The 26,613-nt window shown below is 44.4% G+C and overlaps 1 protein-coding gene across 4 annotated transcripts in view; it reads right to left on the bottom strand.

Annotated features, from left to right (window-relative positions):
* Positions 1–26,613, bottom strand: part of Dpp6 (dipeptidyl peptidase like 6) — an 830,048-nt gene that overhangs the window by 125,684 nt on the left and 677,751 nt on the right. For all 4 annotated transcript variants that reach the window (XM_021163979.2, XM_021163976.2, XM_021163978.3 and 1 more), the window contains exon 8: positions 811–931. In XM_021163979.2, the coding sequence (XP_021019638.1) occupies positions 811–931 (121 nt within the window). The remainder of the gene's footprint in view (positions 1–810; positions 932–26,613) is intronic.

Genomic DNA, 26,613 nt, shown 5'->3' with positions numbered 1-26,613 from the left:
AGGATGAGGTTCAGAACTTCATACAAAGGAGAAAGTAAGCTGAGAGGTGGTGTCCTTCACCTTCTGCCTTGTGACTCTGGATGCAGTGTGACCGTTCTTGTCACCAACCTTACCCTATTATGGTGGACTGGACCCTCAAGCTGTGAACCAACATCAATTATTGTCTCACCAACAAGGCAACTAAAACATCTGTCCTCTCCCAGATGCAGACAGGTTTCCTAACTCTTAGAGTGGGTGGAGGGACACACACACATTTATACTGGGGATACACTGACAATTTTCCCTGGAAGCACCTCTTCTTTCATAGAGGCATTAATGGGTTCAGTGAAGCCCCTTACAATGAGTCCTTCCTCACCTGTGAGTCTCCTATTCGTGGCCACACATGAATGTACACATCTGCCACATGAATGTCCCATACCTAGCCACCTGTGAGTGTCCCACACCTAGCCACTTGTGAGTGTCCCACACCTAGCCACCTGTGAGTGTCCTACACCTAGCCACCTGTGAGTGTCCCATGCCTAGCCACCTGTGAGTGTCCCATACCTAGCCACCTGTGAATGTCCCACACCTAGCCACCTGTGAGTGTCCCGTGCCTAGCCACCTGTGAGTGTCCCATGCCTAGCCACCTGTGATTTCCCACACTTGTCATCCATTAGTGCTCACCTGGATCTCTACCACTCTCAAGAAATCCAAGTTTATTTTTCTAGTTAGAGCCAAAGAGAAAAGAAGAAAAATTAAAAAACAGACTCCAGCCACCGCAGCAGCTGCCCAGCAGGCACACACTCTGCTTCTTCACCCTCCAGGTCTTACCTTCATACAGCCAGTCACTGAGGCCATTGTAGATCACGCCCTCCTTCCCTGTAGAGACCACTCGGATTGCCTGCTTTCCAACATGTGCGCAGTAGTAGATGTTGTTCTCAAAGATAAATATCTAATTTGAAAAGAAGAAATGATAGCAGAATTAAGTAAGGAGTGGGCTTAGGTGTTCTTAAATGTGAACTGCCAGGCTTCTACTCTCCTGCTGTGTGTATTTGATTGAATAAAGGTGGTCATGGCATAATTGGTGGTTGATTCCCCTTCAACATAATCCATACTTAGGGATTGATAAGACAAACTCTGAAGAGTTCACCCAGTGTCACCTTTGTTTGTCAATGTAACATCTGGCTTGTTACAATTGAACAATTTCTGGTTTGATACTTCTGAGTACTGGAACAATGGTACTTGGGATTGAATTGATATTTCAGCAGTGTGGGTTTTCCTGGAGGTTTAATTGCAGGCCAAGGGGCTGAAGGCCTCCCTTTATATCTCTTAGCTTTCACAGGGGCTGGGGGTAGGTGGGGAGGGAGTCTTGTGCCTGTCCAAGCCTGTCATGAGGCTGGATGGTAGTAGGAGGGCACCATTGCATGACCATAGTACTCACTTTGTTTTTAGGTATTCAGATCTTGACAAGGAATATCCTAGGGTGAACACATGGGGAATGTGGGAAGTCAAGTCCAATGTAGTCCAGGTTTCCTCACAAAGGGGTGAGAAGCAGTTATACTGGCTACTTAACAATTCACAGTTCACAGCATCACCAAGCTGTGTGATCATACCATCGTACCGCCCATCCACAGAATGTTCCCACCATCCCAGATGACAACCTGTCCCTTAAAGCACATCCACTCATACTTCTCCACCACCTCTAGTCCCCAGCATTGTGTTTCAACTGTCTGTAAAGTATTCATTCATGGCTGCTCATATACCAGGCAGTATCTGTCCTTCTTCAGCTGGTTGATGTCACTCAGCACAATGCCCTCACGGGTCATTTATGTTACAGCATGGTCCAAAATGCCTAAAATGAGGTTTTCAGCTGAGACCTGAACACAAGGGATCAGTAAAGATTGAGAAGCCGGAGGGCCAGATGAAAGCACAGATAGACCAGATGTGGAGTGGGTTAGGTAGGTGGAGAATGGGGACAAGATTCTTATGAGAGGGGATTAATGAAGAAAAGAGAGGACACCAGGTTCTGGGGATCTGCAGGGAGGAGACTGGCAGCTACAGAGAGATGCTGATTAATGCCTGGGTAGTGGCAGCCCAGTCAGATGCAGGCCTGCTGAGGGTGGGTCCAAGGAGAGGGGCAGGAGGCTTACAGGAATGATGAGAGTTACTGCAAACATGACCACACAGTGGGAGCAGATAGAGCAGTGACTTAACAAGCAGTAGCCTGCTATGAGCAAGCTGAGGTCTGGCCTGGTGCCATGGGCAGGGTTCTCTGGCCATTTCCTTGGGTTTCAGGGGGATGGCAACATGCTAGTAGAATCAGTCATATTGTGGCACAAAAGAGAGTTTGACCTTGGGTACACCGCTAGTTTTCTAGGGGACAGGACAGAGTTGGGTCTCTGAATCCAATACGTAACAGGTGACACTGGGAGCTTTAAATTTTCCTATCTTTCAGACCATAAATCCAGCTAGATTCTCTGGAGTGGGACTCATGCACTAGCATTTTGAAGTACATCTTGGTGACTTTCATGTACAGTCAAACTTAAAATCCAGTGGCTCAGGGAGTAGCTCATCTCCTGAGCTGTCACACTGAGGGAAGCTATGTGCAGAGCCCTGGTCAATTCTGCCCATGTTTCTAGGACCTTGGTCTGTGATACTTCACAGTATGTAGACCACACCAGTCAGAGAAATGGATCAGGGTTAAGTAAAGCCAGATTTTGTTGTTGCTTAAAGAAATTCCAGCAAACTATTGAGAGAAGGTATTTTACTTACTATAGAAAAGCCAAACCACTGACTGTTCAGTGTTTCCCATGTTTATAGTACTGGGGGTTGAACATAGGCTCCTGCCTGAGTTCTGCCCCCACCTTCCTTTTACTTTTACTTCAAGGGTTACACTAAATTCTCCAGGTTGGATTTGAACTTGGAATCCTCCTGCCTCAGTTTCCTGAGTGGCTGAATGACAGGCCTTCATGACCAGGCCCATGAATGTTTCATATTGAAATTTAGCATAGTGTCCCTGGAAGCCTCTTCAGCTGTCTGTTTTCAGCTATCTGTTTTCAGCTATCTGTCTTCAGCTATCTGTTTTCAGCATAGGCTTCCAGCTTCCTAATGTGTTCACTTGAACCTGAAATGAGCTGGAAAACTTCCAGAAGCAAGGACGAATCCTAATTTAATTTAAGCACCTGTTCTTACAGATTTGCCTAAGATGAACCCTTAAATTTGAGCTTCTTTTATGCACCCACCTGGCAATGGCTTTTTGAATCAAGTCAGACTGCAGCCAATTAGTATTTTGCATAAATAAAATGTGTCGTAATGGGAATTAAGGTCCTTTCTGCCTTGGCTTTTCAGGAGCAAGCTGCAGGGAGGGGTGCTGCGTTCTGGTGATGTGATTAGGTAGGGAAGGTCTGCCTGTGGGTCTGTGGTGAACTGCTGGGGTGTAGCTCCTGGCCCATCAATGCTGGCATACATGGCTGGCTTTTTATTCTTTACCCATTAGGCACACAGCAGGCAGAGGTCTCAGATCTTATGCTTCCAGGTGCTGTTCCAAGAGCTTCTAGTCAGAGACCAGGGCAGAGAGGGACACTAAGATTTTTCTAGTGGGTAAGGGAGTAGACCCTCTGTGGACTCATACTGCAGTTTCTCCCACCTGACAGGCTGCTATTTGAAGGGGGGCACCACAGCCTAAATTATCTCATAATGTCTTTAGACAGCCTGTCACCATTCCTCTTTATTCATGTTAGCAAGAGCTCTGGTGATAAGGTTAGGAGAATGGATGAGTACCCAATTCTTTCTCCTGAAAATCATATTAAAATTATTCCAGGCATTGAGGTATAGCAGCTGAGCAAACAGCTCTTTGTAAAATGGTTTCCCCCTTTCCTCCTCCTTAGACAATGGGATAAAAGTTCAAGTCACTGCTTACCTCTGCTATGTTATTTCCCACCTCAAGTTCCTTCTGAATAGGCTTATCTCTTGCTTCCCAAGTATACCCACTCACTTCTCCTTGGGGAAGCTGCCCTAGTATGTCATTTACCTTCTTCTTGGCCCTACTGTGTCTTACTGCACAAGGAGAAGTAGGATTTTCTCTTCTCTCTGAGCTGGGTTTGCTATTACTGAATCTCCATCTAGTTTGCTTTTTTTCCAAACACATTCTGAGATATATATGAGTGTGGTAGTTTGGCTCATATGTTTGAATACCTAGTCCGCCACTCTCCCATAGGTGGAACTACTTGGAATGGATCGGAAGGTATGGCTTTGTTGGGGTAGGTGTTACTAGGGTAGGGCTTTGAAATTTCAGAAGACTTGAATCTCACCTGTGTTCTCTCCCTGCCTTCTGCTTGCAAGTCAGGGTGTGAGCTCTCAGGTGTTCCTACCACTATACTTTTGTTCTGACATTATGGACTCTAACCCTCTAAAATTGTAAGCCCAATTAAATGCTTTCATTTATAATGTGCCTTGGAAATGATGATTTTTTTCTTTTTCTTTTTTTTTTGCAGCAAAAGAAAAGTAACAAACCCCACTCCTGGCACCAATTTCTGTCTTAGTTATGGTTTCTATTGCTATGATTAATCAGCATGGCCAAGGAAGCTTACAGGAGGAAGGGAGCTTACATTGCCAGAAGGATAGGAGCCCATCATCAACATGGTGATGGAACATGGCAGCAGACAGGTAGACACGGTGCTAGAGAAGCACCTGAGAGGTTACATTCTGATATATAATCAGGAAGCAGAAAACACATTGTGAATGGCTACAGTCTTTTGAAACTTCAAAGCCCACACCTAGTAATACACCTCCTCCAAAAAGGCCACATTTCTAATCCTTCTCAAATAGTTCCATCAACAGAGGGCTAAGTATGAATCTACAATGGCTGTTCTCATGCAAACTACCACAATGAGACTGCAAGTTAAGAGTCAGATACAGCCTAGACTGGTTTTGAGTTGCATGTGCAGTATGGCAAACTGTGTTCTCTGAGTGAATTTTTAGGGAGAATACTGTATTTGCCATCTCATGCCTATGCATAAGTAGACATGCATATGACTGAAATCAGATGCATCATGGGAAAGAACCTGTGAGTAGAGAAAAGCTTACATAACCTATCTGTTAATCAAAAGAGAGAACCACCCAAGCTATACTCCCAACAAGAAGCTCTTCCTTCTCTAGGACCCTATAAAAGAAAGCCTCAGGTAATAATGGTGGAGGTCCTCAAGCACTCTGCACTTAGGTACCCACTGCCTCCCTCGACAAAGTCTCTAAAGCTTTTGCTTGTGTCTTGCTCTTCCTAAGACTACTTGCTGCCTCACTTTTGTGCATGCATCTTTCTCAATTTCTTGGAGAAGGCACCAGGAACTGGGAAACAACCAGAGACTCCTAGTTACAGTCAGAAAGGGAATGGGCTCCAGAAATCTGTCTTTCCTGTGTGTAGCTATTTGTGGTAGTTTGGATAGGAATGGCTCCCCGAAGCTCATAAATTTAAATAATTAGTCATTGGGGAGTGGCACTACTTGACAGGGATTAGCAGATGTGGCCTTGTTAGAGGAAGTGTGTCACTGCGGTGGGCTTTGTGGTTTCAGAAACTCAAGCCAGGCTCAGTGGCTCTCTTTCTGCCTGCTGTATGCCAATACAGATGTAGAACTCTCAGCTACCTCTCCAGCACCATGTCTGACTGCAGGCTGCCATGTTTTCCACCATGACAATAATGGACTAAACCTCGGAAACTGTAAGCCAAGCCCTGTTAAATATTTTCATTTATAATAGTTGTTGCAGTTATGTTGTCTCTTCACAGCAAGAGATCACCAACTGAGACACTATTATTCCTCTTTCCATTGGAGAAAGCTCTGCCAGTATTTAATCAGAATCATAATCTGAATCATCTGGGTTATAACTAATGGAGTCTCTCTCTCTCTCTCTCTCTCTCTCTCTCTCTCTCTCTCTCTCTCTCTCTCTCTCTCTCTCTCTCTCCCCCCCTCTATCTGTGTGTGTGACATAACACTATAGGGAAAGTGCAGGTATGTGTGCGCTGAGGATGGTTACTGTACAGCTGAAAGAGACATACACAGCTAAAACAGCAGCTAATTACATGAGGAACCAGGGATGAGATGATTGCTATAATTGTGTACAATTAACTTTTAATCTTGGAAAATCAAGGCCAAAAGGGACTCATACTTAATAATGTTTTATTAAAAAAAAAAGATGGTGGTACAGCAATGGGTGTACCTCATGACAGAGGAAGGACATCGGACTTGAAGGAGAACCTGGATAGTGGTCTCCAGCTGGTGGCTGCCAATCTTTAGGGCATGCCACTTGCCTCAGTTTCATCTGATATCAGTGCGGAAGAGGGCTTAGAAGCGATATTTCTTCCATCTCTGATTATATTGAATCTAAAATCCCCAAGAACATTTACAACCAGAAAAATACCTATAGAAAATGGATTAGTTATACTATGGCCATTTTGATTGAAGCAAGAACTATTGACCACATAGGGGAAATAGTTATAGTGAACCTAACATGTTTCATCAAAGATGAAAGTAGAGTCTCCCCCTATGGCAATTAAAAGCCTTAGTGGTCACATTTCCTGAGCTTTCCTCATTCAACCTTGCATACAACTTTCCAAGGCTTGAGATTGACTCCAAATGTTGAGACTGCCTCCAGGTGGTGAGGGAGGCTCCAGCTGCTTCTCCTGGTACACTCAGCTCTTTTTCTTGAGTTATTTAATCAAACATGGCTTTACTGACCCTTCCTCAACTGATGTGCTATGTCATATGGAATTATTTGTAAAGACTTTTCCAGCTCATTGACACTGCAACACACTGTCATCTAAAAACTTATGATTGAGGACTATGTAATCAGGTTACAAAACCACCAAAAGTAGAAATAAAAACAGCCTTTCTTGTGTTTTAATTAAGTTTACGATTTTCTCTTGGGCTGCATTCATAGTTGCATCCTTGGACACAAGAGGCATGAGATTAATGTGAAGCAGATTGGAGAACTGTAGAAGAACCATGATTTTTGTCTTAGTGATAATCATAAACAGGTTGTGTGTTTTTCAAGATCTTTCTTGGGTCTGGTAATGCTGCAGGGAACACTCCATGGCTGACTCATGCTATTGTCACACCACACACAAAAGAATCAGTGAAGGCGGTGGGAGGAGTCAGAGAAAAGCTGAGCAAAGATTCCTGCAGCCATGACCAGGCCTGCTGGTCAACTGATGTTGCTTGATGGCCTTGTTCTCTGTTCAAATTCCAAAGACCACTTCTAGTTCTAGGTGAGGTTTCAGCCATGGAAGGGCAAGTTAGAGTCACCAGTGATGTGTTGGAAATTGAAAAACTCTGGTTGCAGAACTTGGCCTCCAGCAAATCTTCTGTTCCTGTTGTCGGGAAAGTTGGCAAGAGGAGAATGTCAAGTCTCCTGGTGGACAGTATGGTTCATAAGGTATATGGAAAGTGCATTTGGATGACAGGAATGGTGGGTGCTGGTAGCAGCCATAGACACTGGAGGCAGCTGTGAATGTACTGACTGTGATCATAAGACCTTTCCTCGCTCAGCATGAGCCTGGGCAGGTTTCCATTCTGTTAGTTTGTAACTAGAACCCAGACCAGCTTGTTTCCAGGGAATAAACGGCAGGGTCACATCCACACTCACTTACAAGGGTCCTCTTGTCTTGCAGGAGGAATATGGGCACATATCTCCTGGAGATGGAGTTACAGGTGGTTGTGAGCTGTATGCTATGGTGCTGGGAACTAGCCAGAGTGAGGGTTTGTATTGCTGTGATGAAACATTATGACCGAAGCAAGTTGGAAAAGAAAGGGTTATTTTGTTTACACTTCCTCTTGCTACAGTCCATATCCAATTATGATATAGTAGGAGCTCAAGGTGGGAACCTTAAGGCAGGAACTAATGCAGAGGCCATGGAGGAAGGATACTTACTGACTTGTCCTTCATGGCTTGCTCAGCCTGCTTGCTTATAGAACCCAGGGTCACCTGCCTAGAGATAGCACCACGCACACTAAGCATCAATCAAGAAAATACATCATAGATTTGCCCATAGACCAATCTAATGGGAGCATTTTTTCAAGTGAGGCTCTTTTTTTTTTTCCAGAGTGACCCCAGCTTGTGCCAAGTTGACATCAAACCAGCCAGAACAGAGACAGACTTGGGCTCACTGTAGTATATCCTCTTAACAGGTGAGCTATCTCTTAAGCCCCAACATAGTGTATTATTTGTCCCATGGTTATTTGATGTATATCCTGTTGTTTTAAATTGCAATAGAAATGTGTGCATTTTTATATGAAAAACCTTGTCAGTGACTTATTTTCCTGGAATAAATATTTATAAATGGAAATCACAAGTCATGCTTATTTTGCATATATGTGTGGTTAAAGAACATGAATAAGCAGATCAAAGACTTGCACAGAAAGCTAAATACACTGGTGTGCTTGTGATGACGGAAAGAAATTGTACTACACGGAGTCTAGTTTGATTCCCAACTTATCAGAGTCAGAATAAAGACAACGCTGACTACCACTCTGAATGCACTCTTCCTCATGGTGCGCAGACACCAGAGACCACGAGGAAGCAGCCAGCAGATTCCATGGGAACATTTGTTTTGCATTAATTAAATGCAAAAAGATCACTCTTGGAGGGATGAGCATGTTTGGCTATATACAAACTCACTTTGAGGTAGAAGGGTTGAGCTGCTGTTCTGTTGTGCAATAGAGCAGCTACTACTGGCAGCGATTTGCAGTGTGTCCCAAAACACCCAAAAGAGATGATATATCTATGTCCATGTCTGTATCTATTAAAATTATCATGAATAGGACCAAATAAATAGCCCAGTGGGCAAAGATACTTGCTGCCATGCCAAGCCTCTAACAATCTGAACACACACACACACACACACACACACACACACACACACACACATATACACATACACCATAAATATAAAAGTAACTACCATAGAGAAAATCAGTAAGAAAAGAAAAGATTTTTGGAAGTAAAATATCACTGCTACATTTCAGCTACATATGCCAGTACTTGTGAGCTCAGCTACCTGAGCACGGAGGGAGATGATTGCTAGGTTTGCATTAATGCTTTCCTGGGGACGCAGGAGAGCAGCAGGCCTGAGAACCAAGACGGCAATGACATACAGATTTACACGCATATGTTCACACATGCTTCTCATGGAAGCTGCTCCAAATGGTTGGAAATCATCCCCAAGGTACAGACCTCAATGTCATGAGCAGACGGCTCCATATATGGGCAATATAAACATGAATTCTTAGTCATGATAGCTTTGAAGACTTGGCAAATCTTAATGAATTCCATATTAATAGCATCAGCCCTAAGAATACTTCTTAGGCCATGTACTAAAGTTGAGAAGCTAGATAATTTTTGTAATGACTCAAATTCTCAGAGTCTAGGTAGCTGCAGGATGTGGTAACCCCCCACTTACTTGCTCTGCCATTTAATTATCCCATCCATAAAACATGGCCAATCACATCTGCCATGCTGGTAAGGATAAAGGACAAAGCCATGGAGGGTCTGAACACATTTAAAGGTCACTTGTTAAGTCAGTATCATGGGCCCAGCTTATGTTCCTCATTTATGGCACAGTTCTGAGCACAGAACCCTGGTTTTCTCCTGCTTGAATACATCCTCCTCTGCCTTTCCCTACAACATTCAGAGTACTTGTCCTTTTCTGTCCTTGGGATGCTTGTAGGTTTCTTCCAGCAGCTGCCAATACCTTATATTATACCTAGTGCCAATAACATTGTGGTAAATGTTGCTCCCATGGCTGCGACCACCGGGCTGTCACTGGAAGCACTAGAAATATTACATCTATGCACTTCAATATCAAGAGTCTTGCTCTTTCGTCAAACTAAGTATCTCTACCATCAGTGTGTGCTGTTTTGACATGATTTTCCCCTTAGAATTTGAAAATAAATACATTACAATTCTCTGTGTAATATTTGAGTTGAGCAGGTATGGAAGGTCCTGCGATTTTTCTCAGAGTGGGGCCTGGAAAAGAAGACTTTTTCTCCTTTGTTGAGATCCTTAGTGGTAGGCATGTCTCCTCCGTGGCTTTTGAACTCTCTTGGTTCTGGGAAGCGCTGGGGAAGGGTAGTGACCTCTGGAAAGATTCATGGTCAGACTGTCTTTACCGTGCCTCTTTCTCAGTCCTTGACCCACTGGAATGGAATGGTTTATAAACTTCCTTCCTCACAGTGGGCCTGTGAGACATAGGCTGACCACAGGACGACCTGGACAGGCTTCCCGGGATTTAGCAGGCTTTGGAAACTGCTGGGAGAGACCTACAAGCACCCTAAAGACAGGTATGGAGATGTGTTATCCATTTCATCTGCAGGGTTGGCAGGTCTACTTGGACAGTCATTCTGAAGTGAGATCAGAAGGTTAACAGGGTGTGGCTAAGATATGAGAGTAAGAGCATCCCAGGAGAGAGGACTGCACTTGCTGAGGCCTGGACCAGTCAGGGGATGCTCATCAGAGGAACCAAGAGGACTGGGATGGCAGGGTCACGGCAGAAGATGGGCATGGAGCTAAGGAAGATGTAAGGGTAGCTACTGGGGTTCCTAAAGGGACACTAGTAATCTTGTGCCTCTGTCTGAGGACAGCGGGGGATTCCTGAGGGCAGTTGAGCTCACAGTGCCTGGCTGTTCTAAAAGAGGGAGTGAGAGCTGATCTCCATAACCACGCATTGGGTGGGAAGCAGAGCAGTCAGCTTGGCTGAGGGAGGACCATGGCCATGAGAGTAGGGTGAGGCAGATAGACTCCCCACAGGTGATGCTGCTCTGGACATAGGTAAGGGGATGACAGTCATCGAGGAGTCTAGGAGAGCACAGTGGCATGCTTACCAGAGATCACTAGAGGCAGGTCAGGTGTGGAAATCACAAGGTCATTTCAGATACACTAAACATGACATAGAAAATGGTTGCTCTCTCTGGCTGTGGTCACAAGGAGCTGGAGTTATTCCTATACATGTAGCTCTTCAGCTTCAAACTGGGGCCACTTGCAAAAGTGCCTTTGGGACCTATATTGCCCCATTCATCAGCCAGCACTGCCAGCCACCTGAGACACAGTCCTTGGCAGTACCTGACAGACATCCATCCCACCCAGGGCCACCATCCCTGGTTCAGCCCCATGTTCTTCATATAGTCTGTCTAGTTATTTACCCCTGGAGGTTATCACTCCTTTAGTGCCTGGTTTCATATGTTACTAAGAAGGCATCAGCATCAAATAAGTCACCAGAAGTATCAGCATTCTCCACTGGCAGCCATAGTCCTTTGTAGGATTCAGGGCCAAGGCATCTAGAGCTGTTCTGTGCACCTCTGATGTGCTGGCAAACGTACAAAGGGAATATTTCCAGGGACCTTTCTGGGAACCCCCACCCTTCATGCAGGAAGATACCCAGTTGGCCTGCATTGAGAGTAACTGTTGGTGGAATCCTCAGCTCAATCACGGCTGCTGAGCCAGTGATTTTATGTACTAGCAAAATGCCTGGCATGTACCTGGGTCATGGCTCTGGAGAATCTGCTAAACTGTACCATTTCCTTTAAACTTCAATGCCTCTCCCCCTCTGTCTTGTGAGTTACACTGGGAGGCTGACTGCATACTGCCAACATTTCCTCTGGGCACTGGACTGGTATGTAGTCTAGGTATGCGTGTTTCAAGGATTCTATTTCTTGAATAGAACAGCAGAGATGGACACTTGGTGCTGGGCTCCTGACTCCCTGGGTGGTTCAGTCTCTCAGCCTCAGAGAGAGCCCAGGTTGCCTACTTCTTGCCCTTGAGTCCAGGAGCTGGAGTGATACAGCTCTGGGTAACTGATGTATCTGTCTTTTCTGACTACATGGGGAGGATGGTTAGTAGTGATGTAACATGAGCACCCAGGAATCTAGCAAGAGAGAATTAATTACAAGAGAGGGACAGCAGGATGGATAGAGAGGGTGAAGAAGAGATCCATTGTGGGATGGCCAAAGGGGGACAAAAAAGAGACCCGCCCTAGGTTACCACGAGTTCCTGGATTCATCTATGCTGGATGCTGAACACTGCACACCACATATATGGAGACATGCCCTTCTTGGTTGGTTCCAGTTCTAGACAGGCTTCTGTCTTTCAGAGCTGAAACTTCTGATGACTATGTGCCCTTAGCCCCACTCATTCCCCTTTCTGCCCCCTGTCTCTCTCCACTCCAGGGACTATGGATGAAATAGATCTGCATCCCAGGGCAGGTCCTCAACTGCTTCAGGCAACCCCACCTGTCTTTGATGCACAGATCTGTGTGGTTACGGCTCATTTCAGGCTGGCTTCAGCTATTGACACTCTGATTTATGGAGGTGGCATGGCTACGTTTTCCACAGGAAAACTTGAGATTTTATTATTTTGGTCACTGAGGGAGACTCTTGCTGCCATGTGGTGATCCATAAGCCTTTTACAGTGGGCAGCTGCAAAGACGAAGATAAATCTACTCAGGAAGAAATAGAAAAAGGAATGTCTAGTGGGTAAAGTAATCAAGTGTGTTCAATCAGGGGCCACACCAACAGTCTCCGCATATCCTGTCACGTCACTGCCATTAGATGGAAGCTTAACCTGCACATTGACCACAAGGACTCATCAAGAAGGATGGGCAACACTCAAAGCTAAGTCAGGCAACAGGGCCAAGCTACTTCTGCCTATTGGATCCTGGTGTTCAGACAGTCCAAAGGGGGAATCAAAGATGGCCTCACAAGGGAAACACTAGCAGGCTAGTGTAGACCGAGTCCACTCTGTATGTGTGGTGAGACAAAGGAAAAGACAAGGAGTTGATGGGCCAGCAAAGGCTGCACAGCAGCATCATAGCTGAGCTTCAGAAGGGCTCTACCCTGAGGTCTCTGGGCACCTTGCTCATGGGTGAAAGCACCTGCCTGCCCTGGGGTAACAATGCACTTTTCCTTCATGAGGTGCAAATAGTTGAAGTTTGCACAAAGAGTCTTACTGATACTGGATCCAGAGAAGCCAGACACATTCCACACATGGCATTTGAGCAGCCTGGATCAACTCAGGCAAGTTGCAGACAACAGCAGTGACCAGAAAGCTTCATCCTTTTTAGGCCTTTGTGCTCAAGAGCTCTAGGTCTGGAGTCATATCTTGCCATCGAGCTTCATGGTAGTCTCCTGCTATGAGAAGGAGAATTGCCTATATTCTCCAGCCAAATTGCAATACCTTTGGCCCCATTTTGCCTTCTCTCCATGAAGGTGGAGGTTACTGAGCCAGTAGAGACCTACCTTGTGCATCTAAGTCCTTCTGCAACAGAGCTGTGTGCAGTCTCTCTGCTATTTGCTATATCAGAGAAGCACACACCAGTGAGCCCCAAATAACAACTGCCATTTCTGCACACATTTGCTGGACACTGAGAGATTTTGAGTCAAGTGTGTTTTACACTCATCTGGCATTTACTGTTCTCCAGACGAGGCTCTGAGCATTTTGCATTTTTATGTATATAATCCTGTGATGTCATATCACAATGACTCAGCCCTCCCACTGTAGCACTGACAGCACAGCTAAGCACGGGCCTTCATGCAAAGGTGAGGAGCTAGGATTTGCTAGGAGCTAGAGTTGAGTCAACAGCTCAAGTTCTCTTCCTCCCTTATCCTAACACTGCAGAAGGGCCAGAGTCATCCTTACTCTGAAGAAGACAAATGTGGCTCAGGGGTCAGTTGTTTTTGAAGGGCCTGGATAATTGATAGCAGTAATCATTCTTAGGTCCTGTCCAGGTGCCCTGAGACCCGTCAACTGCAGGTGTGAGCCTTCTTGATACAGTGCAAGGTGACCATGAGCTCCCCATGCTAGTCGCTGCTGCCCCTCTCAGCTGGAAATCTGTAATAAGCAGCGATTACAGACAACACCTGCTCTTAGCACAGCCCAGTGCTCAGTGTCAGAGGGAGAGGGCCTGCACACAGACACAGACACATGACCCTGGAACAGACACAGGGAGAAACGGACGGCTTTATTGACTGCTGGAATATCATCCAAGGTGTAGTTGCACCACACACATATTTCTGTATTGTAACTAAATTCAAGCCTCATCAATTGCTAAGAGCATCCTCTGACTCCAAAGAAGTGAATGGATTTCTGGATCATCCTAAGATGGTAGAGTGTTTGTGGAATATTTGGTGCATTGTCCAAATATGAATAGTCACTGAATTTTAACAAAATGGAAATGGTACCAGGGATATGTCACTCAAGTGTCCCTGGTTGAATAGACTAGATTGTACAGGCAGGTCATGCATGCTGATGACATCAGGTATGTGACACAAAATAATGACATTGGGGGTGGGGGGTGAAATGGTCACTAGAGATATGAATGAGAATGGTGACACTAGGATTAAGGGGTATATTGATGGTACTGGGTATGTGATGACAGTGTGTGTGTGTGTGTGTGTGTGTGTGTGTGTGTGTGTGTGTGAGACAGTATGTGAATGTGACAGTGGATGTATGGGTGACAGTGTGTGTGTGTGTATAAATGACTGTGTGTGTGTGACAGTGTGCATGAGGGCAACAGTGGATGTGTGTGTGTATGTGACAGCTTGTGTGTGACACTGTGTGTGCGGTGACAGTGTGTATGTGTGTGTGGTGGAATGGTGACATTAGTCAAGGGAAACTGAGTGCTGACACCAAGCGTGTGATTTGGTGACACTGGACATGTTAAGTGGGTTGTAGCTGACTTGCCTCCTCCTCCATTGAATTCCCTCCAGGTTCCCCAGTGTGTGACACATGCTCTGTTCCCCTCCTCTGTGTGAGGAGATGAGCACCATTACTCTGATCCATCTTCAGGGACTCCCCCAGGCTGCAGACCATCAGACCTCTTTGCACTTCCTGTGTCCTGTGGTTCTGCCTCTTTTGATGGGCTCTGCCCATCACCACCATCCCCAGGGAGAAGTCTGGGATCACTATGAATCCCAGATGTCCCCTATCTTGGATACAGTGGCTAAGAAGGGTTTGGAGCTACAGGCTGGGAGGCTGACTTAGTGTTGTTTCTGGTTGCCATGACAAAATGCCTGACATAAGCAACTTAGAGGAAAAAAGGTTTACTTTAAAATATACAGTTCCAGGTTACAGTCCATCACTGTGAGGAGGCACCCAGTCACATTCAAGTCAAGAGCCAATGAATAAACACTTGCATGCCTGGGATCAGCTTCTCCCTTCTTTCCATTCAGCCTGAGGTGGCTCCCCACATCCAGGCAAGGTCCTCCCAAGTTAGTTTACCCAATCAAGAAAACCCCTCATGGGCATTTCTGGGAAGAGCTCCCTTCTGAGGTGGCTCTACATTCTGTCAGGTTGACAGAACCATTCATTGATTAGCCATGGAAAGAAGAATGGGCAGGAGACTAAACCAGACAACTAACAAGTAAGATATTGACAGGATTAATTCATAGAAAATATCAAATTTACTATTAAAATGCACATATTTAATTAATTGTGGACTGTAACCACACATAGCTGATTTAAGCAGAGACCGAATTGAATTATATTGGCAAAGGCTTTTTAGAATCACAAAATTAGCATAATCTCTCTGAAGTGAATGTGTGCTCACCTCATCTGGCAGGGTTGCAATCAAAATGGATGATGAGATGTTCAGAGCACATTTTGCAAGTACAAATTAAGAGACTTAAAAAATTGTTGATATTTTTTGACTAGATAATTCCACTTCAGGAGCATTTGGGTACAGGGGTCTTCTGTGACTGATAATATGGGATACTATAAATAGTCTGGCTGTCAACAGGAAAACAGCTGGTTAAATTTTCATAAATCTATTCCCTGAAACATTACATAACTATTAAAATTCTGTTTACAACAAGCTTTAATTGTCTAAAAAGCTGATCTTGTCATAGTGGGCAAATGGTTGGGTTATGAAATTAATTATAACTTCAGATAGTACACGCAGTCCTGGAAACAGGAGAAAGAGAACAAAAATATTAATAGTAATTATGTGTCATGGCTTGTCAGTGTTATTAAGTGAAGGCTTTTTTTCATTATATATATGACATATGTCATACATGTCATATATAGTCAGTCTGGGGTGGGGGAATTTCACCCACATCCAGGCTAGGTCCTTTCATCGAAGTTTACCCAATCAAGAAAATCCCTCATGGGCATTTTCTGAGTTTCCTTCCAAGGTGGCTCTACATTCTGTCAGATTGACAAAACCAGCCATCACTTGGTTGGGTATGAGGTATCTGAAGGTATTGGGTACAGCCTCCTCCATCCACAATATTTCTCCTTCCACTTGTCAGCCACAAAAAGAAGAATGGACCTCAGACTAAACTAGATAAGGTACACAACACACACACACACGCACACACACACACACACATACACACACACACATACACACACACATCTATCTCCTCCATAGTATTTTTATAAGTGAAAAGAGACACATGATAAACTTTTATCAAGTACCAATGATGAACCTGGTCCCAGGCATGGGAAATGGATGAATGGGCATGCTGTCATACTGAGCTTGTGGCATGTTTATGTGATGGGAAAGACATCCAGACACATTTTCACATTCTTAGGGTGCTGACAGAGCCACAGAATATTATTCTATAAGGGTGGCTTTAATCTGGACATAGCAGAAACCATCTAGAAGTCATGACGTTTGCACTTCTAGTGTCCCTTCCATCTTCACAGTTGCTGCACTTTCCCTATTGCCTGGCAATATCCAGGGCAGTGGAGCTGACAGTCAGGGTGTTGCAGAGCACTAGATACTCAATAAAAACCTTCAAGGACAGGGGTCTAGGATGACTACACTTCTCAACTGAAAGTATGGGCAAACAGCAGACTGAGGGAAGGCATGGCAGGGGAGGTAGGGAGAGGAGATGCTCCTGTGGTCTGCTCATAGATACATGTCTTATTAAATCTTACAGCAAGGTGGATTTGGACTAGTGACCTAGGTCCAAAGTCAGCTCCACCACTAACTTGGCAAGAAACCTTGCATGAGCCCCAACCCCAGGCTAACTTCATCTGTGATGGCCTGTTTTGATTGTCAGTTGAATACACTGTAGTATCACTATAGAAGGGATTTTCTGCATTGTGCTGGCCTATGGGATGTCTTTGAGGGATTTTTAATTGGGTTAACTGAGGTGACAAAATCTATTCTGAATGTAAGTTTCATGAGCTGGGTCCCAGACATTATAGAAGTAGAACTTCTGGTAATGGCCGCTCCACCTTGGAGTAACTGACAGCTATCTACAGAGACTTCAGTCCTGCTCCATAGGAGGGCATTCATGTAAGAAACTGTAAAATAAGCCAACTACTATGGCTGGTACAGTCATGACCCTAAGAGGACCTACTTCTGCAACCTTCTGAAACCAGTGTAATTCTAAACTGTATTCAGATATGCAGAAAATATCAAAACTTAGAGAACTGCCAATCCCAAACTAATATTTCAGCAATAAAACCTCTATAGCTAAGGAGCAGGGAAAGAAGGGTAGATATATCATAAGAGCCGGAGCACAAGGACATCAGCAATGAGATAGTATCTTTCACATATGCCAGGGAGAGCACTCACAAAGTCTTAGCAATATGGTCACCTAGTTGAGGCCTGTGTAATGGCAACCAGCAGACATCCCAATGTGGATGGAGAAGTCTCACAGGCTCCATTCTAGATGAAGGGCTATGGGCAATGTGTGCTAAGTTGGAAGAATCACTCTTCTCTAGGGATGAGCCCCAAATAAGTTATCCAATCCCAAGTGGTGAGTCCCAAACACATATACATATGATCGACACTAAATGAACTCAGTAGGCTGCAATTATATATACACTCATATGAATATACATATGTCTGTAATAATAATAGAGGTCATAAATTTGAGAGGGAGTCTCAGGGGAACATGGAAAGAGTTGGAAGGAGTGGAAATTATGTAAACATAGTATGTATCTATGAGATTCTAAATAAAATAATGTAAAAAAATAACATATTCAGACAGTGGGCTGAGGGCAACCATCTTCTCTTGCTGTCTTCTGACTGCAAAAAAGTTCACTCAGTCCCCTGCTTCTGTGGCTGCTCTGTTCTGATGAACAACTTGGAATTGTAGCTCAAACAAGCCCTTTCTCCTCTAAGTTGCTTTTTTTTTGCCAACCTGTGCACCAGCTCCCAGAGAGCTTAGGGTAAGCAGCTGACTTAGGCAATGGTCACCCACACAACAACACCAACCACATTAATGTGCCCCACAGTGGTATTAACTATATCCTCAGGGCATCTCATGAGGTTTCATCTAAGAGAAACCGAGGTAGAAGAAGCTGGGTAGTTTGCCCATGGAGGCAGAGTCAGCAGGTACCAGTTTCAGTTCTGTACCCTGTGGCTTTAGGGTAGGCTGGTCCTTTACACTCAACAGTCTGCTTCTGCTATGGTGGTGGAGGAATATGTCCATCCAAGACTCTAGACATCCTGATAACTTGGGAACCTTATCATTCGTGTCCCAAAGGCGCATTGTCAGGAACACAGTGTAAATCTAGCCCTGGGGATATCCTGGATATGGCCATGAAACTTGCTTATTCTTCCTATCTGTGGTGGTTTAAATAGGTATGGCCCCTATAGATTCATGTGTTTAAATGCATGGCCCACAGGGATTGGAACTATTAAGAGGTGTGGCTTTGTTGGAGGAGGTGTGTCACTGTATGGGTTGGCTTTGAGGTCTTACATGCTGCTCAAGCTATGACCAGTGTAGGACAGTCTTTTTCTGCTGCCTGTGGATCAAGATGTAGGACTCCTTCTCCAGCACCATGTCTGTTGAACACCCATGGAAGACCCCAGTTCTAGCTCATGTTCTTGATATGTCATGACCATGTGTGGGGGCATGATAATATCTTCTCTATATATCCTCAAGGCCTTATTTGTAGGGCTCTGGGAAATGAGTGGACTCACACCTGGCACGCATTTGGGTTCTTAGTCCCTGACCAACAGTCTTCACCAGCCCTCTGCCAGTCCTCACCATTGCTGTCTGAGAGCATGCATCATAGACTATGATCTGTGGATGGATATATTCTGCATTTTAGTCCACTGAACTCCCCATAGCTCCCACAGGAGGCTCTAGGCCACCAGGATGTATCCTGATCTGCTCCAATTCCTACTTGAACCCTCTATGGTCATTCTTTAAATATTGCTCCCTGACAAGAGACATGATATTATGATGGAAAAAATACAAAGAGAATGGTCTTTAAAACATTCTAAAAGATGGCAGAGCTCATATTTAGGCCTACTGGGGACAGGTGAATCTGCTAATCCATGGTGAGACATAGTAAGAATCTTGTGTACTCACATATGCAGGTGCATATGATCCTGGGGAACAAAAAGTAGACGCTCTCCCATGGGCTGAGTGCAAGCATAGGGAAGTGGCTCCAAGCCCAGGAAGTTGTTAGGAGCATTTAGCTGCCTGTACTGTCCTGGTATGAGTAGAAGGTCCTGGGAATGCCTCAGTTTATCCAGGATGACTGGAAACCCAAGGCTTAGGTGGCTCCCATAAATGACAGGAGGGATCATAAGCAGATAGCTCTCTATTATTTGTAGCCTGATAGAAAACCATCCTAGTCAGCATGGGAAATTATGTATCTGAGTTTAAATTCCCCATGTCTTTGTGGGGTGTCTTCTCAGAACTTAGTGCTGAAGTCTGGTTCCCAAGGGGATGGGATGAGAGGCAGGACCTCAGAAGTCTGTGGAGTCACATGGGTAGAGCCCTCATGGGTGGTTTTGGTCACTCATTTTCTTTGTCCTAAGGCTTTGAAGATCTTTTCAGAGCCTTGTAGAGTTCTAAGGGGTTTCATGGCTGTGCTATGTCACATGCCAAGAATTCTGTGCTGGTTTATAGTGTAAGAGGGGTGACTGGAAGTGGCCCTGGGTCTGGAATGCCACTGTCCTGTTTTGTTTTGTTTTTCCATTTAAGACAAGCTAGAATTATCTGAGAAGAGAGAACATCAGTTGAGAAATGGCTCTATAAGACTGTACTATAGCCAAACCTGTGGAGCATTTACTTAGTTATTGATGTAGGAGGGTCTAGCCCATTGTGGGCAGTGCCACCCCTGGGCAACTGAACCCAAGGTATATAATAAAACAGACTGGACAAGCCATGGGGAGCAAGCCAGTAAACAGTATCCCTCCATGACCTCTGCATCAGACCATGCCTCCAGGTTCCTGTCGATTTCTGACCCCAAATTTCCTTAATGAAGGACTGTAAGTTCTAAGTTGTTCTCCCAAAGTTGCTTTTGGTCATGGTATTTTATCACAGCAATAGAACCTAACTTGACAGTCACACATCAGTGTTGACACCAATAAGAGGTTTATTTAATGACAGATATGGCTACAACATACATCAAATGAAGGGCCTGTTGAGATGAAGGACTCGTCTGGTCAGAAGAGGTACCCAGCCTGGGAGCAGCAACAGCCAGGGCCTCCCACCTGCCTGCAGGGCTGAGGGAGGATGTCTCCAAGCTCAGTGGGGAGCATGTGATGGAATATTTTAATATGCAGCTGACTTTGTGCTGTGAGGTTGGTAATTAGCACTTCTGCAAAATCAGCGCACTTCAGAATTTAAGCAAAATGAAAATGTTAATTAATAAAGCAAAAATCTCTAAATCTGTATAATATCAGGAGATATCTAACCTGCATATACTTAGTGCCAGGAAAACATGATTGAGGGGTGAGCACTGTGATGAAGTCACTGGGACAAGGCCCTATTTTCATAGTCACTTGAGCACCTGTTTTCCTTATCAGAGAAGCAGTGTGCTCAGTCAACTGGGCAGTTACCCTGCAGTTTTCATTGAACTGGAGGCTACTATTGCCTTAGAGAAACCCCCCTCCATGGAAGCAAATCACCAACCTCTAAGACTCAGGAAGACTTCTGGTCAAGGCAAATATAATTGTTATCACATAAGTAACAGAGTTTTCTAATAGAAGTATCATGGGGGCTGTGATGTGGTTCAGTGGTAAAGTGCTTGCCACACAAGCATGAGGACCCAAGTTTGATCCTTAGCACCTACGTTCAAAGCTGAGCATAGTAACACATGCCCTGGTGAGGCAGAAACAAATAGATTCTGAAATCCCACCGACCGGCTTGTTCTGCTAAATAGGTGAACTCCAGAGATCAGTGATCCGTCTCAAGAACTAAGGTAAAGGCCAGGCAGTGTTGGCACATGCCTTTAATCCTAGCACTTGGGAGGCAGAGGCAGGCAGATTTCTGAGTTTGAGGCCAGCCTGGTCTACAGAGTGAGTTCCAGGACAGCCAGGGCTACACAGAGAAACCCTGTGTAGCCAACCAACCAACCAACCAACCAACCAACCAACCAACCAACCACAACAAAAAACCTAAGGTAGAGGAATAACCTTGTTGTTAATATCTTGCCTCTACATATATGCTCATGTACCAGCACAAACATGGAGATGTACACACATTTAAATAGGAACACATGCATACACAACACACAACACACACACACACACACACAGTATGAATAGAGGACTTTCAGTGCCCTGAACATTGAATTAACAAAGCAGGCATGCCCTTTAGAGTCTGAAGCCATGCCTGAGTTTCACACATCATAACTGGAAAATTTAATTTCTGGAGAGAAGTTTTATCCAGCATTTTGCTTCTTGACAGCTAAAGTTTGCTAAATTATTTCCCCCCAGACACCAAAAAGTAGCTTAGTATGTGAGTGTGCAGTCACATGGAATGGAAGGTCACTGTGGCTGCCTAAGTGCTCTGTGGTAAATGGTATCGCTTACTGGCTGCCTGCTCTGTACTTCATGTGATTGGCACCATGCTCTCTAATCATATACATTACTTCAGATCCACCAGATAACCACACAGAAGAGGCATCTTAATCATCCTTTATGGATGAGAGAATCAACTCAGAAGGCTCAAGGTCAAAGAGGCTAATGTTCTTGTTTCAAGTTCAGGTTTCTTCATTTTGTAATTTTCTTGCTGCTTGTACAAAAATCATTAGGTCTTTGGCAGAGATCCAAAGCATTAGATTCCTTCTTCAACACCACTGGCCAGGGAAGGAAGGCAACATTTGCCATGATGAATACTGCTATCCCTTTCTCTTTATCTTCAAAGCATCCCTTGGCAGGGCTTTTTACCCTATTTACAAATGAGGAAACAGGTGCAGAGGGCTATTGAATTAGTTATCTTTTAGTTGCTGTGGTAGAGTATCCTGACAAAAAGCAAGTTAGGGGGGAAAGGGATTATTTTAGCTTCTAATGGAAAGGGGGCATAGTCCATCATGGGAGAGTCGGCATGGAAACAGGAGCTTGGGCCAGCCTAGCAGTTGGTGGCAGAGAGATTACATTTGACCTGCACACAGGAAGCAGAGAGATCCAGAGGAAGAGAACAGGAAGTAGAGTTAGGCTACACACCATCAAAGCCTGCCTCCCACTAATGCATGTCCTTTAACAAGGCTCTTCCTCCTTTAGGTTCCTGCTGTGATAAAGTTGACCCTGTGTTAGGGAGGACTGGGAAAGGACTTTGGAACTTTGGGCTAGAAAAGCCACTGAGTATTGAGAGCTCCGTGGGGTGTTCTATAGGAGCCTGGCTTGTGAGGTTTCAGAGGGAATTTTAAAGACTCTCTCAGGGCTGTTTTCTACTTTAATTAAGACTCTGTTGTTCTGGTCATCTGGGGCTGCAGAGTCAGCTCTGATTAACATGAGATCAGAACTACAGAAGTGACACCTATCCTTGTTGGGACACTTGATGTTTGTCAACTGGAGCTGGGAAATTAGCAGTGACCAGCATTTCTGAGGCAAAACCTGCGAAGTATTTGCTGAGAGCACACAGAAGCTGTGTTCCAGAGGTGACCAAGGTTGTTCCTTGTGCTAGCAGCTGAAAATCATACTATATGGGTCATCTGGGTGGTACTGGTTTTGAAGGCATGACAGGGTCATAGAGAGCAGCTGAGGCTTCACACTGTGAGAAGCCAGGAGAGGCCACTGGTAAAGGTGCAGCCTCATTTCCAGTTGAAGGCCCCAAATTGAAGGGGTCATGAAGAGAAGTTGGCACCATAAAAAGAGCCTAGAAGAGGTTATTGGTGAAAGTACAGCCCAGTTACAGAACACCCCAGCATTTTGGAGATGCCAGTACCATGGGACAACTACCAAGAACAGCAGCAGCTATGGCTGGCCTGAGCTAAGAAGACAAGCTGTGCATGCTTGAAGTGAAGCAGGCCCCACTGGAGAAGCTCAGATTGTTAGGAAACCCCAGATAGTGGACACTGAGTTATTTCACCATAGAGTTTGCTTTTGAGTTGTTTAGATTGTGACTGCACTCTGTTTCTTCCCTCTTGAAGTAAGGGGGTCTTTAATTTGTTTTTTTATTTTATGGGAGCCCACTGTTGAGAGACTGAATTTTAAAAAAGATTTTAGTATTCTAAGTTTCTGGGCTAATATCCACTTATCAGTGAGGGCATATCATGTGAGTTCTTTTGTGATTGGGTTACCTCTCAGGCTGATATCCTCCAGATATATCCATTTGCCCAAGAATTTCATAAATTCATTGTTTTTAATAGCTGAGTATTACTCCATTGTGTAAATGTACCACATTTTCTGTATCCATTCCTCTGTTGAGGGACATCTGGGTTCTTTCCAGCTTCTGGCTATTATAAATAAGGCTGCTATGAACATAGTGGAGCATGTGTCCTTTTTACCAGTTGGAGCATCTTCTGGGTATATGCCCAGGAGAGGTATTGCTGGATCTTCTGGTAATACTATGTCCAATTTTCTGAGGAACCACCAGACTGACTTCCAGAGTGGTTGTACAATCTTGCAATCCCATCAGCAATGGAGGAGTGTTCCTCTTTCTCCACATCCTCACCAGCATCTACTGTCACCTGAATTTTTGATCTTAGCCATTCTGACTGGTGTGAGGTGGAATCTCAGGGTTGTTTTGATACAATTTGCAAAACACAAGAAAATCAAGAAGAAGGAAGACCAACTCGTGGATACTTCATTCCTCCTTAGAATAAGGAACAAAATACCCATGGAAAGAGTTACAGAGACAAAGTTTGGAGCTAAGACGAAAGGATGCACCATCGAGAGACTGCCCCAACTGGTGATCCATCCCATAATCATCCACCAAACGCAGACACCATTGCATACACTAGCAAGATTTTGCTGAAAGGACCCTGATATAGCTGTTTCCTGTGAGGCTATGCCAGTGCCTGACAAATACAGAAGTGGATGCTCACAGTCATCTATTGGATGGAACACAGGGCCCCCAATGGAGGAGTTAGAGAAAGTACCCAAGGAACTGAAGGGGTCTGCAACCCTATAGGAGGAACAACAATATGAACTAACCAGTACCCCCAGAGCTCATGTCTCTATCTGCATATGTAACAGAAGATGGCCTAGTCAGCCATCATTGGGAAGAGAGGCCCCTTGGTTTGGCAAACTTTTTATGCCCCAGTACAGGGAGGGGGACGCCAGGGCCAAGAAGTGGGAGTGAGTGGGTAGGGGAGCAGGGAGGGGGGAGGGTATAGGGGACTTTCGGGATAGCTTTTGAAATGTAAATGAAGAAAATATCTAATAAAAAATTGAAAAAAATTAAAAGATTTTAGGCATTAAAAGCTACTTTGAATTTTAAGAAACACTGAATTTTAAAGTGTTTAGAGTTTGTAAAGATGGTGGGACTTTCTAAGTTTGTAAAATGTTTTATATTGTAATATTAATGTTAATATATCATCTTGGGAATAAACAAGAAAGGAAAGATTGTAGCTTAAATAGTGATATTTTTGTGGGTCAACTTGACAAAGGGTCAATTGTGATGGATAATTTTATGTCAACTGCTACAAAATAAAGTCATTTGAGAGGAGGGAACCTTAATTAGAAAAATGCCTCCATTTGATTATACTGTAGGCAAGCCTGTAGGGCATTTTTCAAAAGTGACTGATGGAGGAGGGCCTAGTCCATTGTGGATGCCTGTATCTCTAGGCTGGTGGTTCTAAGTTCTATAAGAAAGCAGGCTGAGCAAGCAATGAGGAGCAAGCCAATGAGCAGCACCCAAAGGCCTCTGCATCCGCTCCTGCCTGGAGATTTTGTTCCTGTTTGAGTTCCCTTCCCGACTTCCCTCAATGATGAACAGCAATGTGGAAGTGTAAGCCAAATAAACTGTCTTCTTCTCAACCTGCTTTGGTCACTGTGTTTCATAATGTAATAGTAATCCTAATTAAGTTTCAAACCCTTTCCAAATGTCCTCACCTACTGGGGACCAAGTGTTCAAAGACCTTTGGGAGACATTTCTCATTCAATTCCCAGTCATCCGGGCCCATGACTGAAGGGCTACATTTCAGTCTAGTGTTGGCTGAGGTTAAACATTCTTTACTGTCTCAAGGAGCACTTCTCAATGTCTGGCAAGCCGTTACCTACATTGAAGATCTCTTGTAATAGGTTTGGCCATGGATATGACTTATTTTTTATAACTATTCCTATTTATGCAAACAAGTTTTATTTGGGGAGGAATTTTTACATCACCACTGTAGGAAACACCAGCAGTCTTAGCCATGGTAAAATAAAATAAATGCTACCACCACCACCCCCCAAAAAAAAAGAAAGAAAAGAAAAAAAATCAAGCATAAATGATTATGAACTCTGTAGAAGCCTGTTTAAAATTCTGAGCCAAGGGCACACTGATAAAGGGAGATCATTTTTCCAATGAAGGCCAGAACCTATAACAGGAGTCTCAACATAAACAAAGCCAACCCCTTATGCAAACAAAACCCATGTCCTCTGTCTGGAGCTGGGCACACTCAGTGCTGTGAAAGCACTGAGATGTCCTCCATGGATGTACATTACTGGGGCCCCAGGTCTCAGGCAGCTGAGGAAGGCAGTAACAAATGGCCCCTCTCTTTTGTGCCACTGGTCAAATAAGAACATTCTCTTTCCAGTTGGTTCATTGGGTTAACTTACAGCAATTGTTTGTTGTGCTTATATGTTTATCTGTACAAAGAGTAAAAACAAAAACAAAAATCTAAAGAAAGATCAGCAGGTCTGAGGTCATACACATGTTTTTCTCCTTGTCTGCAATCTCTGGGTGGAGGGAGAGTTGGAAGCCACATGATCTCCTTATTGTGTCCTTTAGTCCACTCTGATGCTCTCCAACAAGACATCTAGAACTGTATCCCTGGCATTTTGAATGTCCCTTTATTCTACAACACTGAGGAATTCCAGCTGTGTATCTAACAGAGAAGCATTGCATGTCTCTGGTGGAGCTAAGAAAATAGGTTTTGTTTGACCAAGGGGGTAGGTGACCTAGATGATGTTGAAAGTCACAAGAGCTTTGCTTAAACCATCTGGGGTAACTCACATGGGAGGGTAGAGTCATAAGACACTGGTAGTGAACAGATGGTCCCTTGGACTGAACTCTTGGAGGAGTGGGTCAAGCCCATCACCCTGAGGGAGAAGTTAAAAAAGAGCTTTTGTTTTATTCTCAACTCCTGATACCAATCTGGTTAAAATAAGAATAAGGACAGCTTTCTAGGAGGAAAATGAGAGACTTCCTAAGGGGTGAATATGTGTGGAAGGAAGGTCTGTTCACTAAGGTCACCTTCTGATGGGGGTGGTCTGTGTTGGTCCCTGTATGGTTCCATTGTCCTGAG

The sequence above is a fragment of the Mus caroli genome, unplaced genomic scaffold (genome assembly GCF_978045245.1).
Source record: "Mus caroli unplaced genomic scaffold, Mus_caroli_1 scaffold_4, whole genome shotgun sequence".
Taxonomy (NCBI): Eukaryota; Metazoa; Chordata; class Mammalia; order Rodentia; family Muridae; genus Mus; species Mus caroli.
The sequence above is the reverse complement of the archived record's forward strand: the minus strand, read 5'-3'. Positions and strand labels throughout refer to the sequence as shown.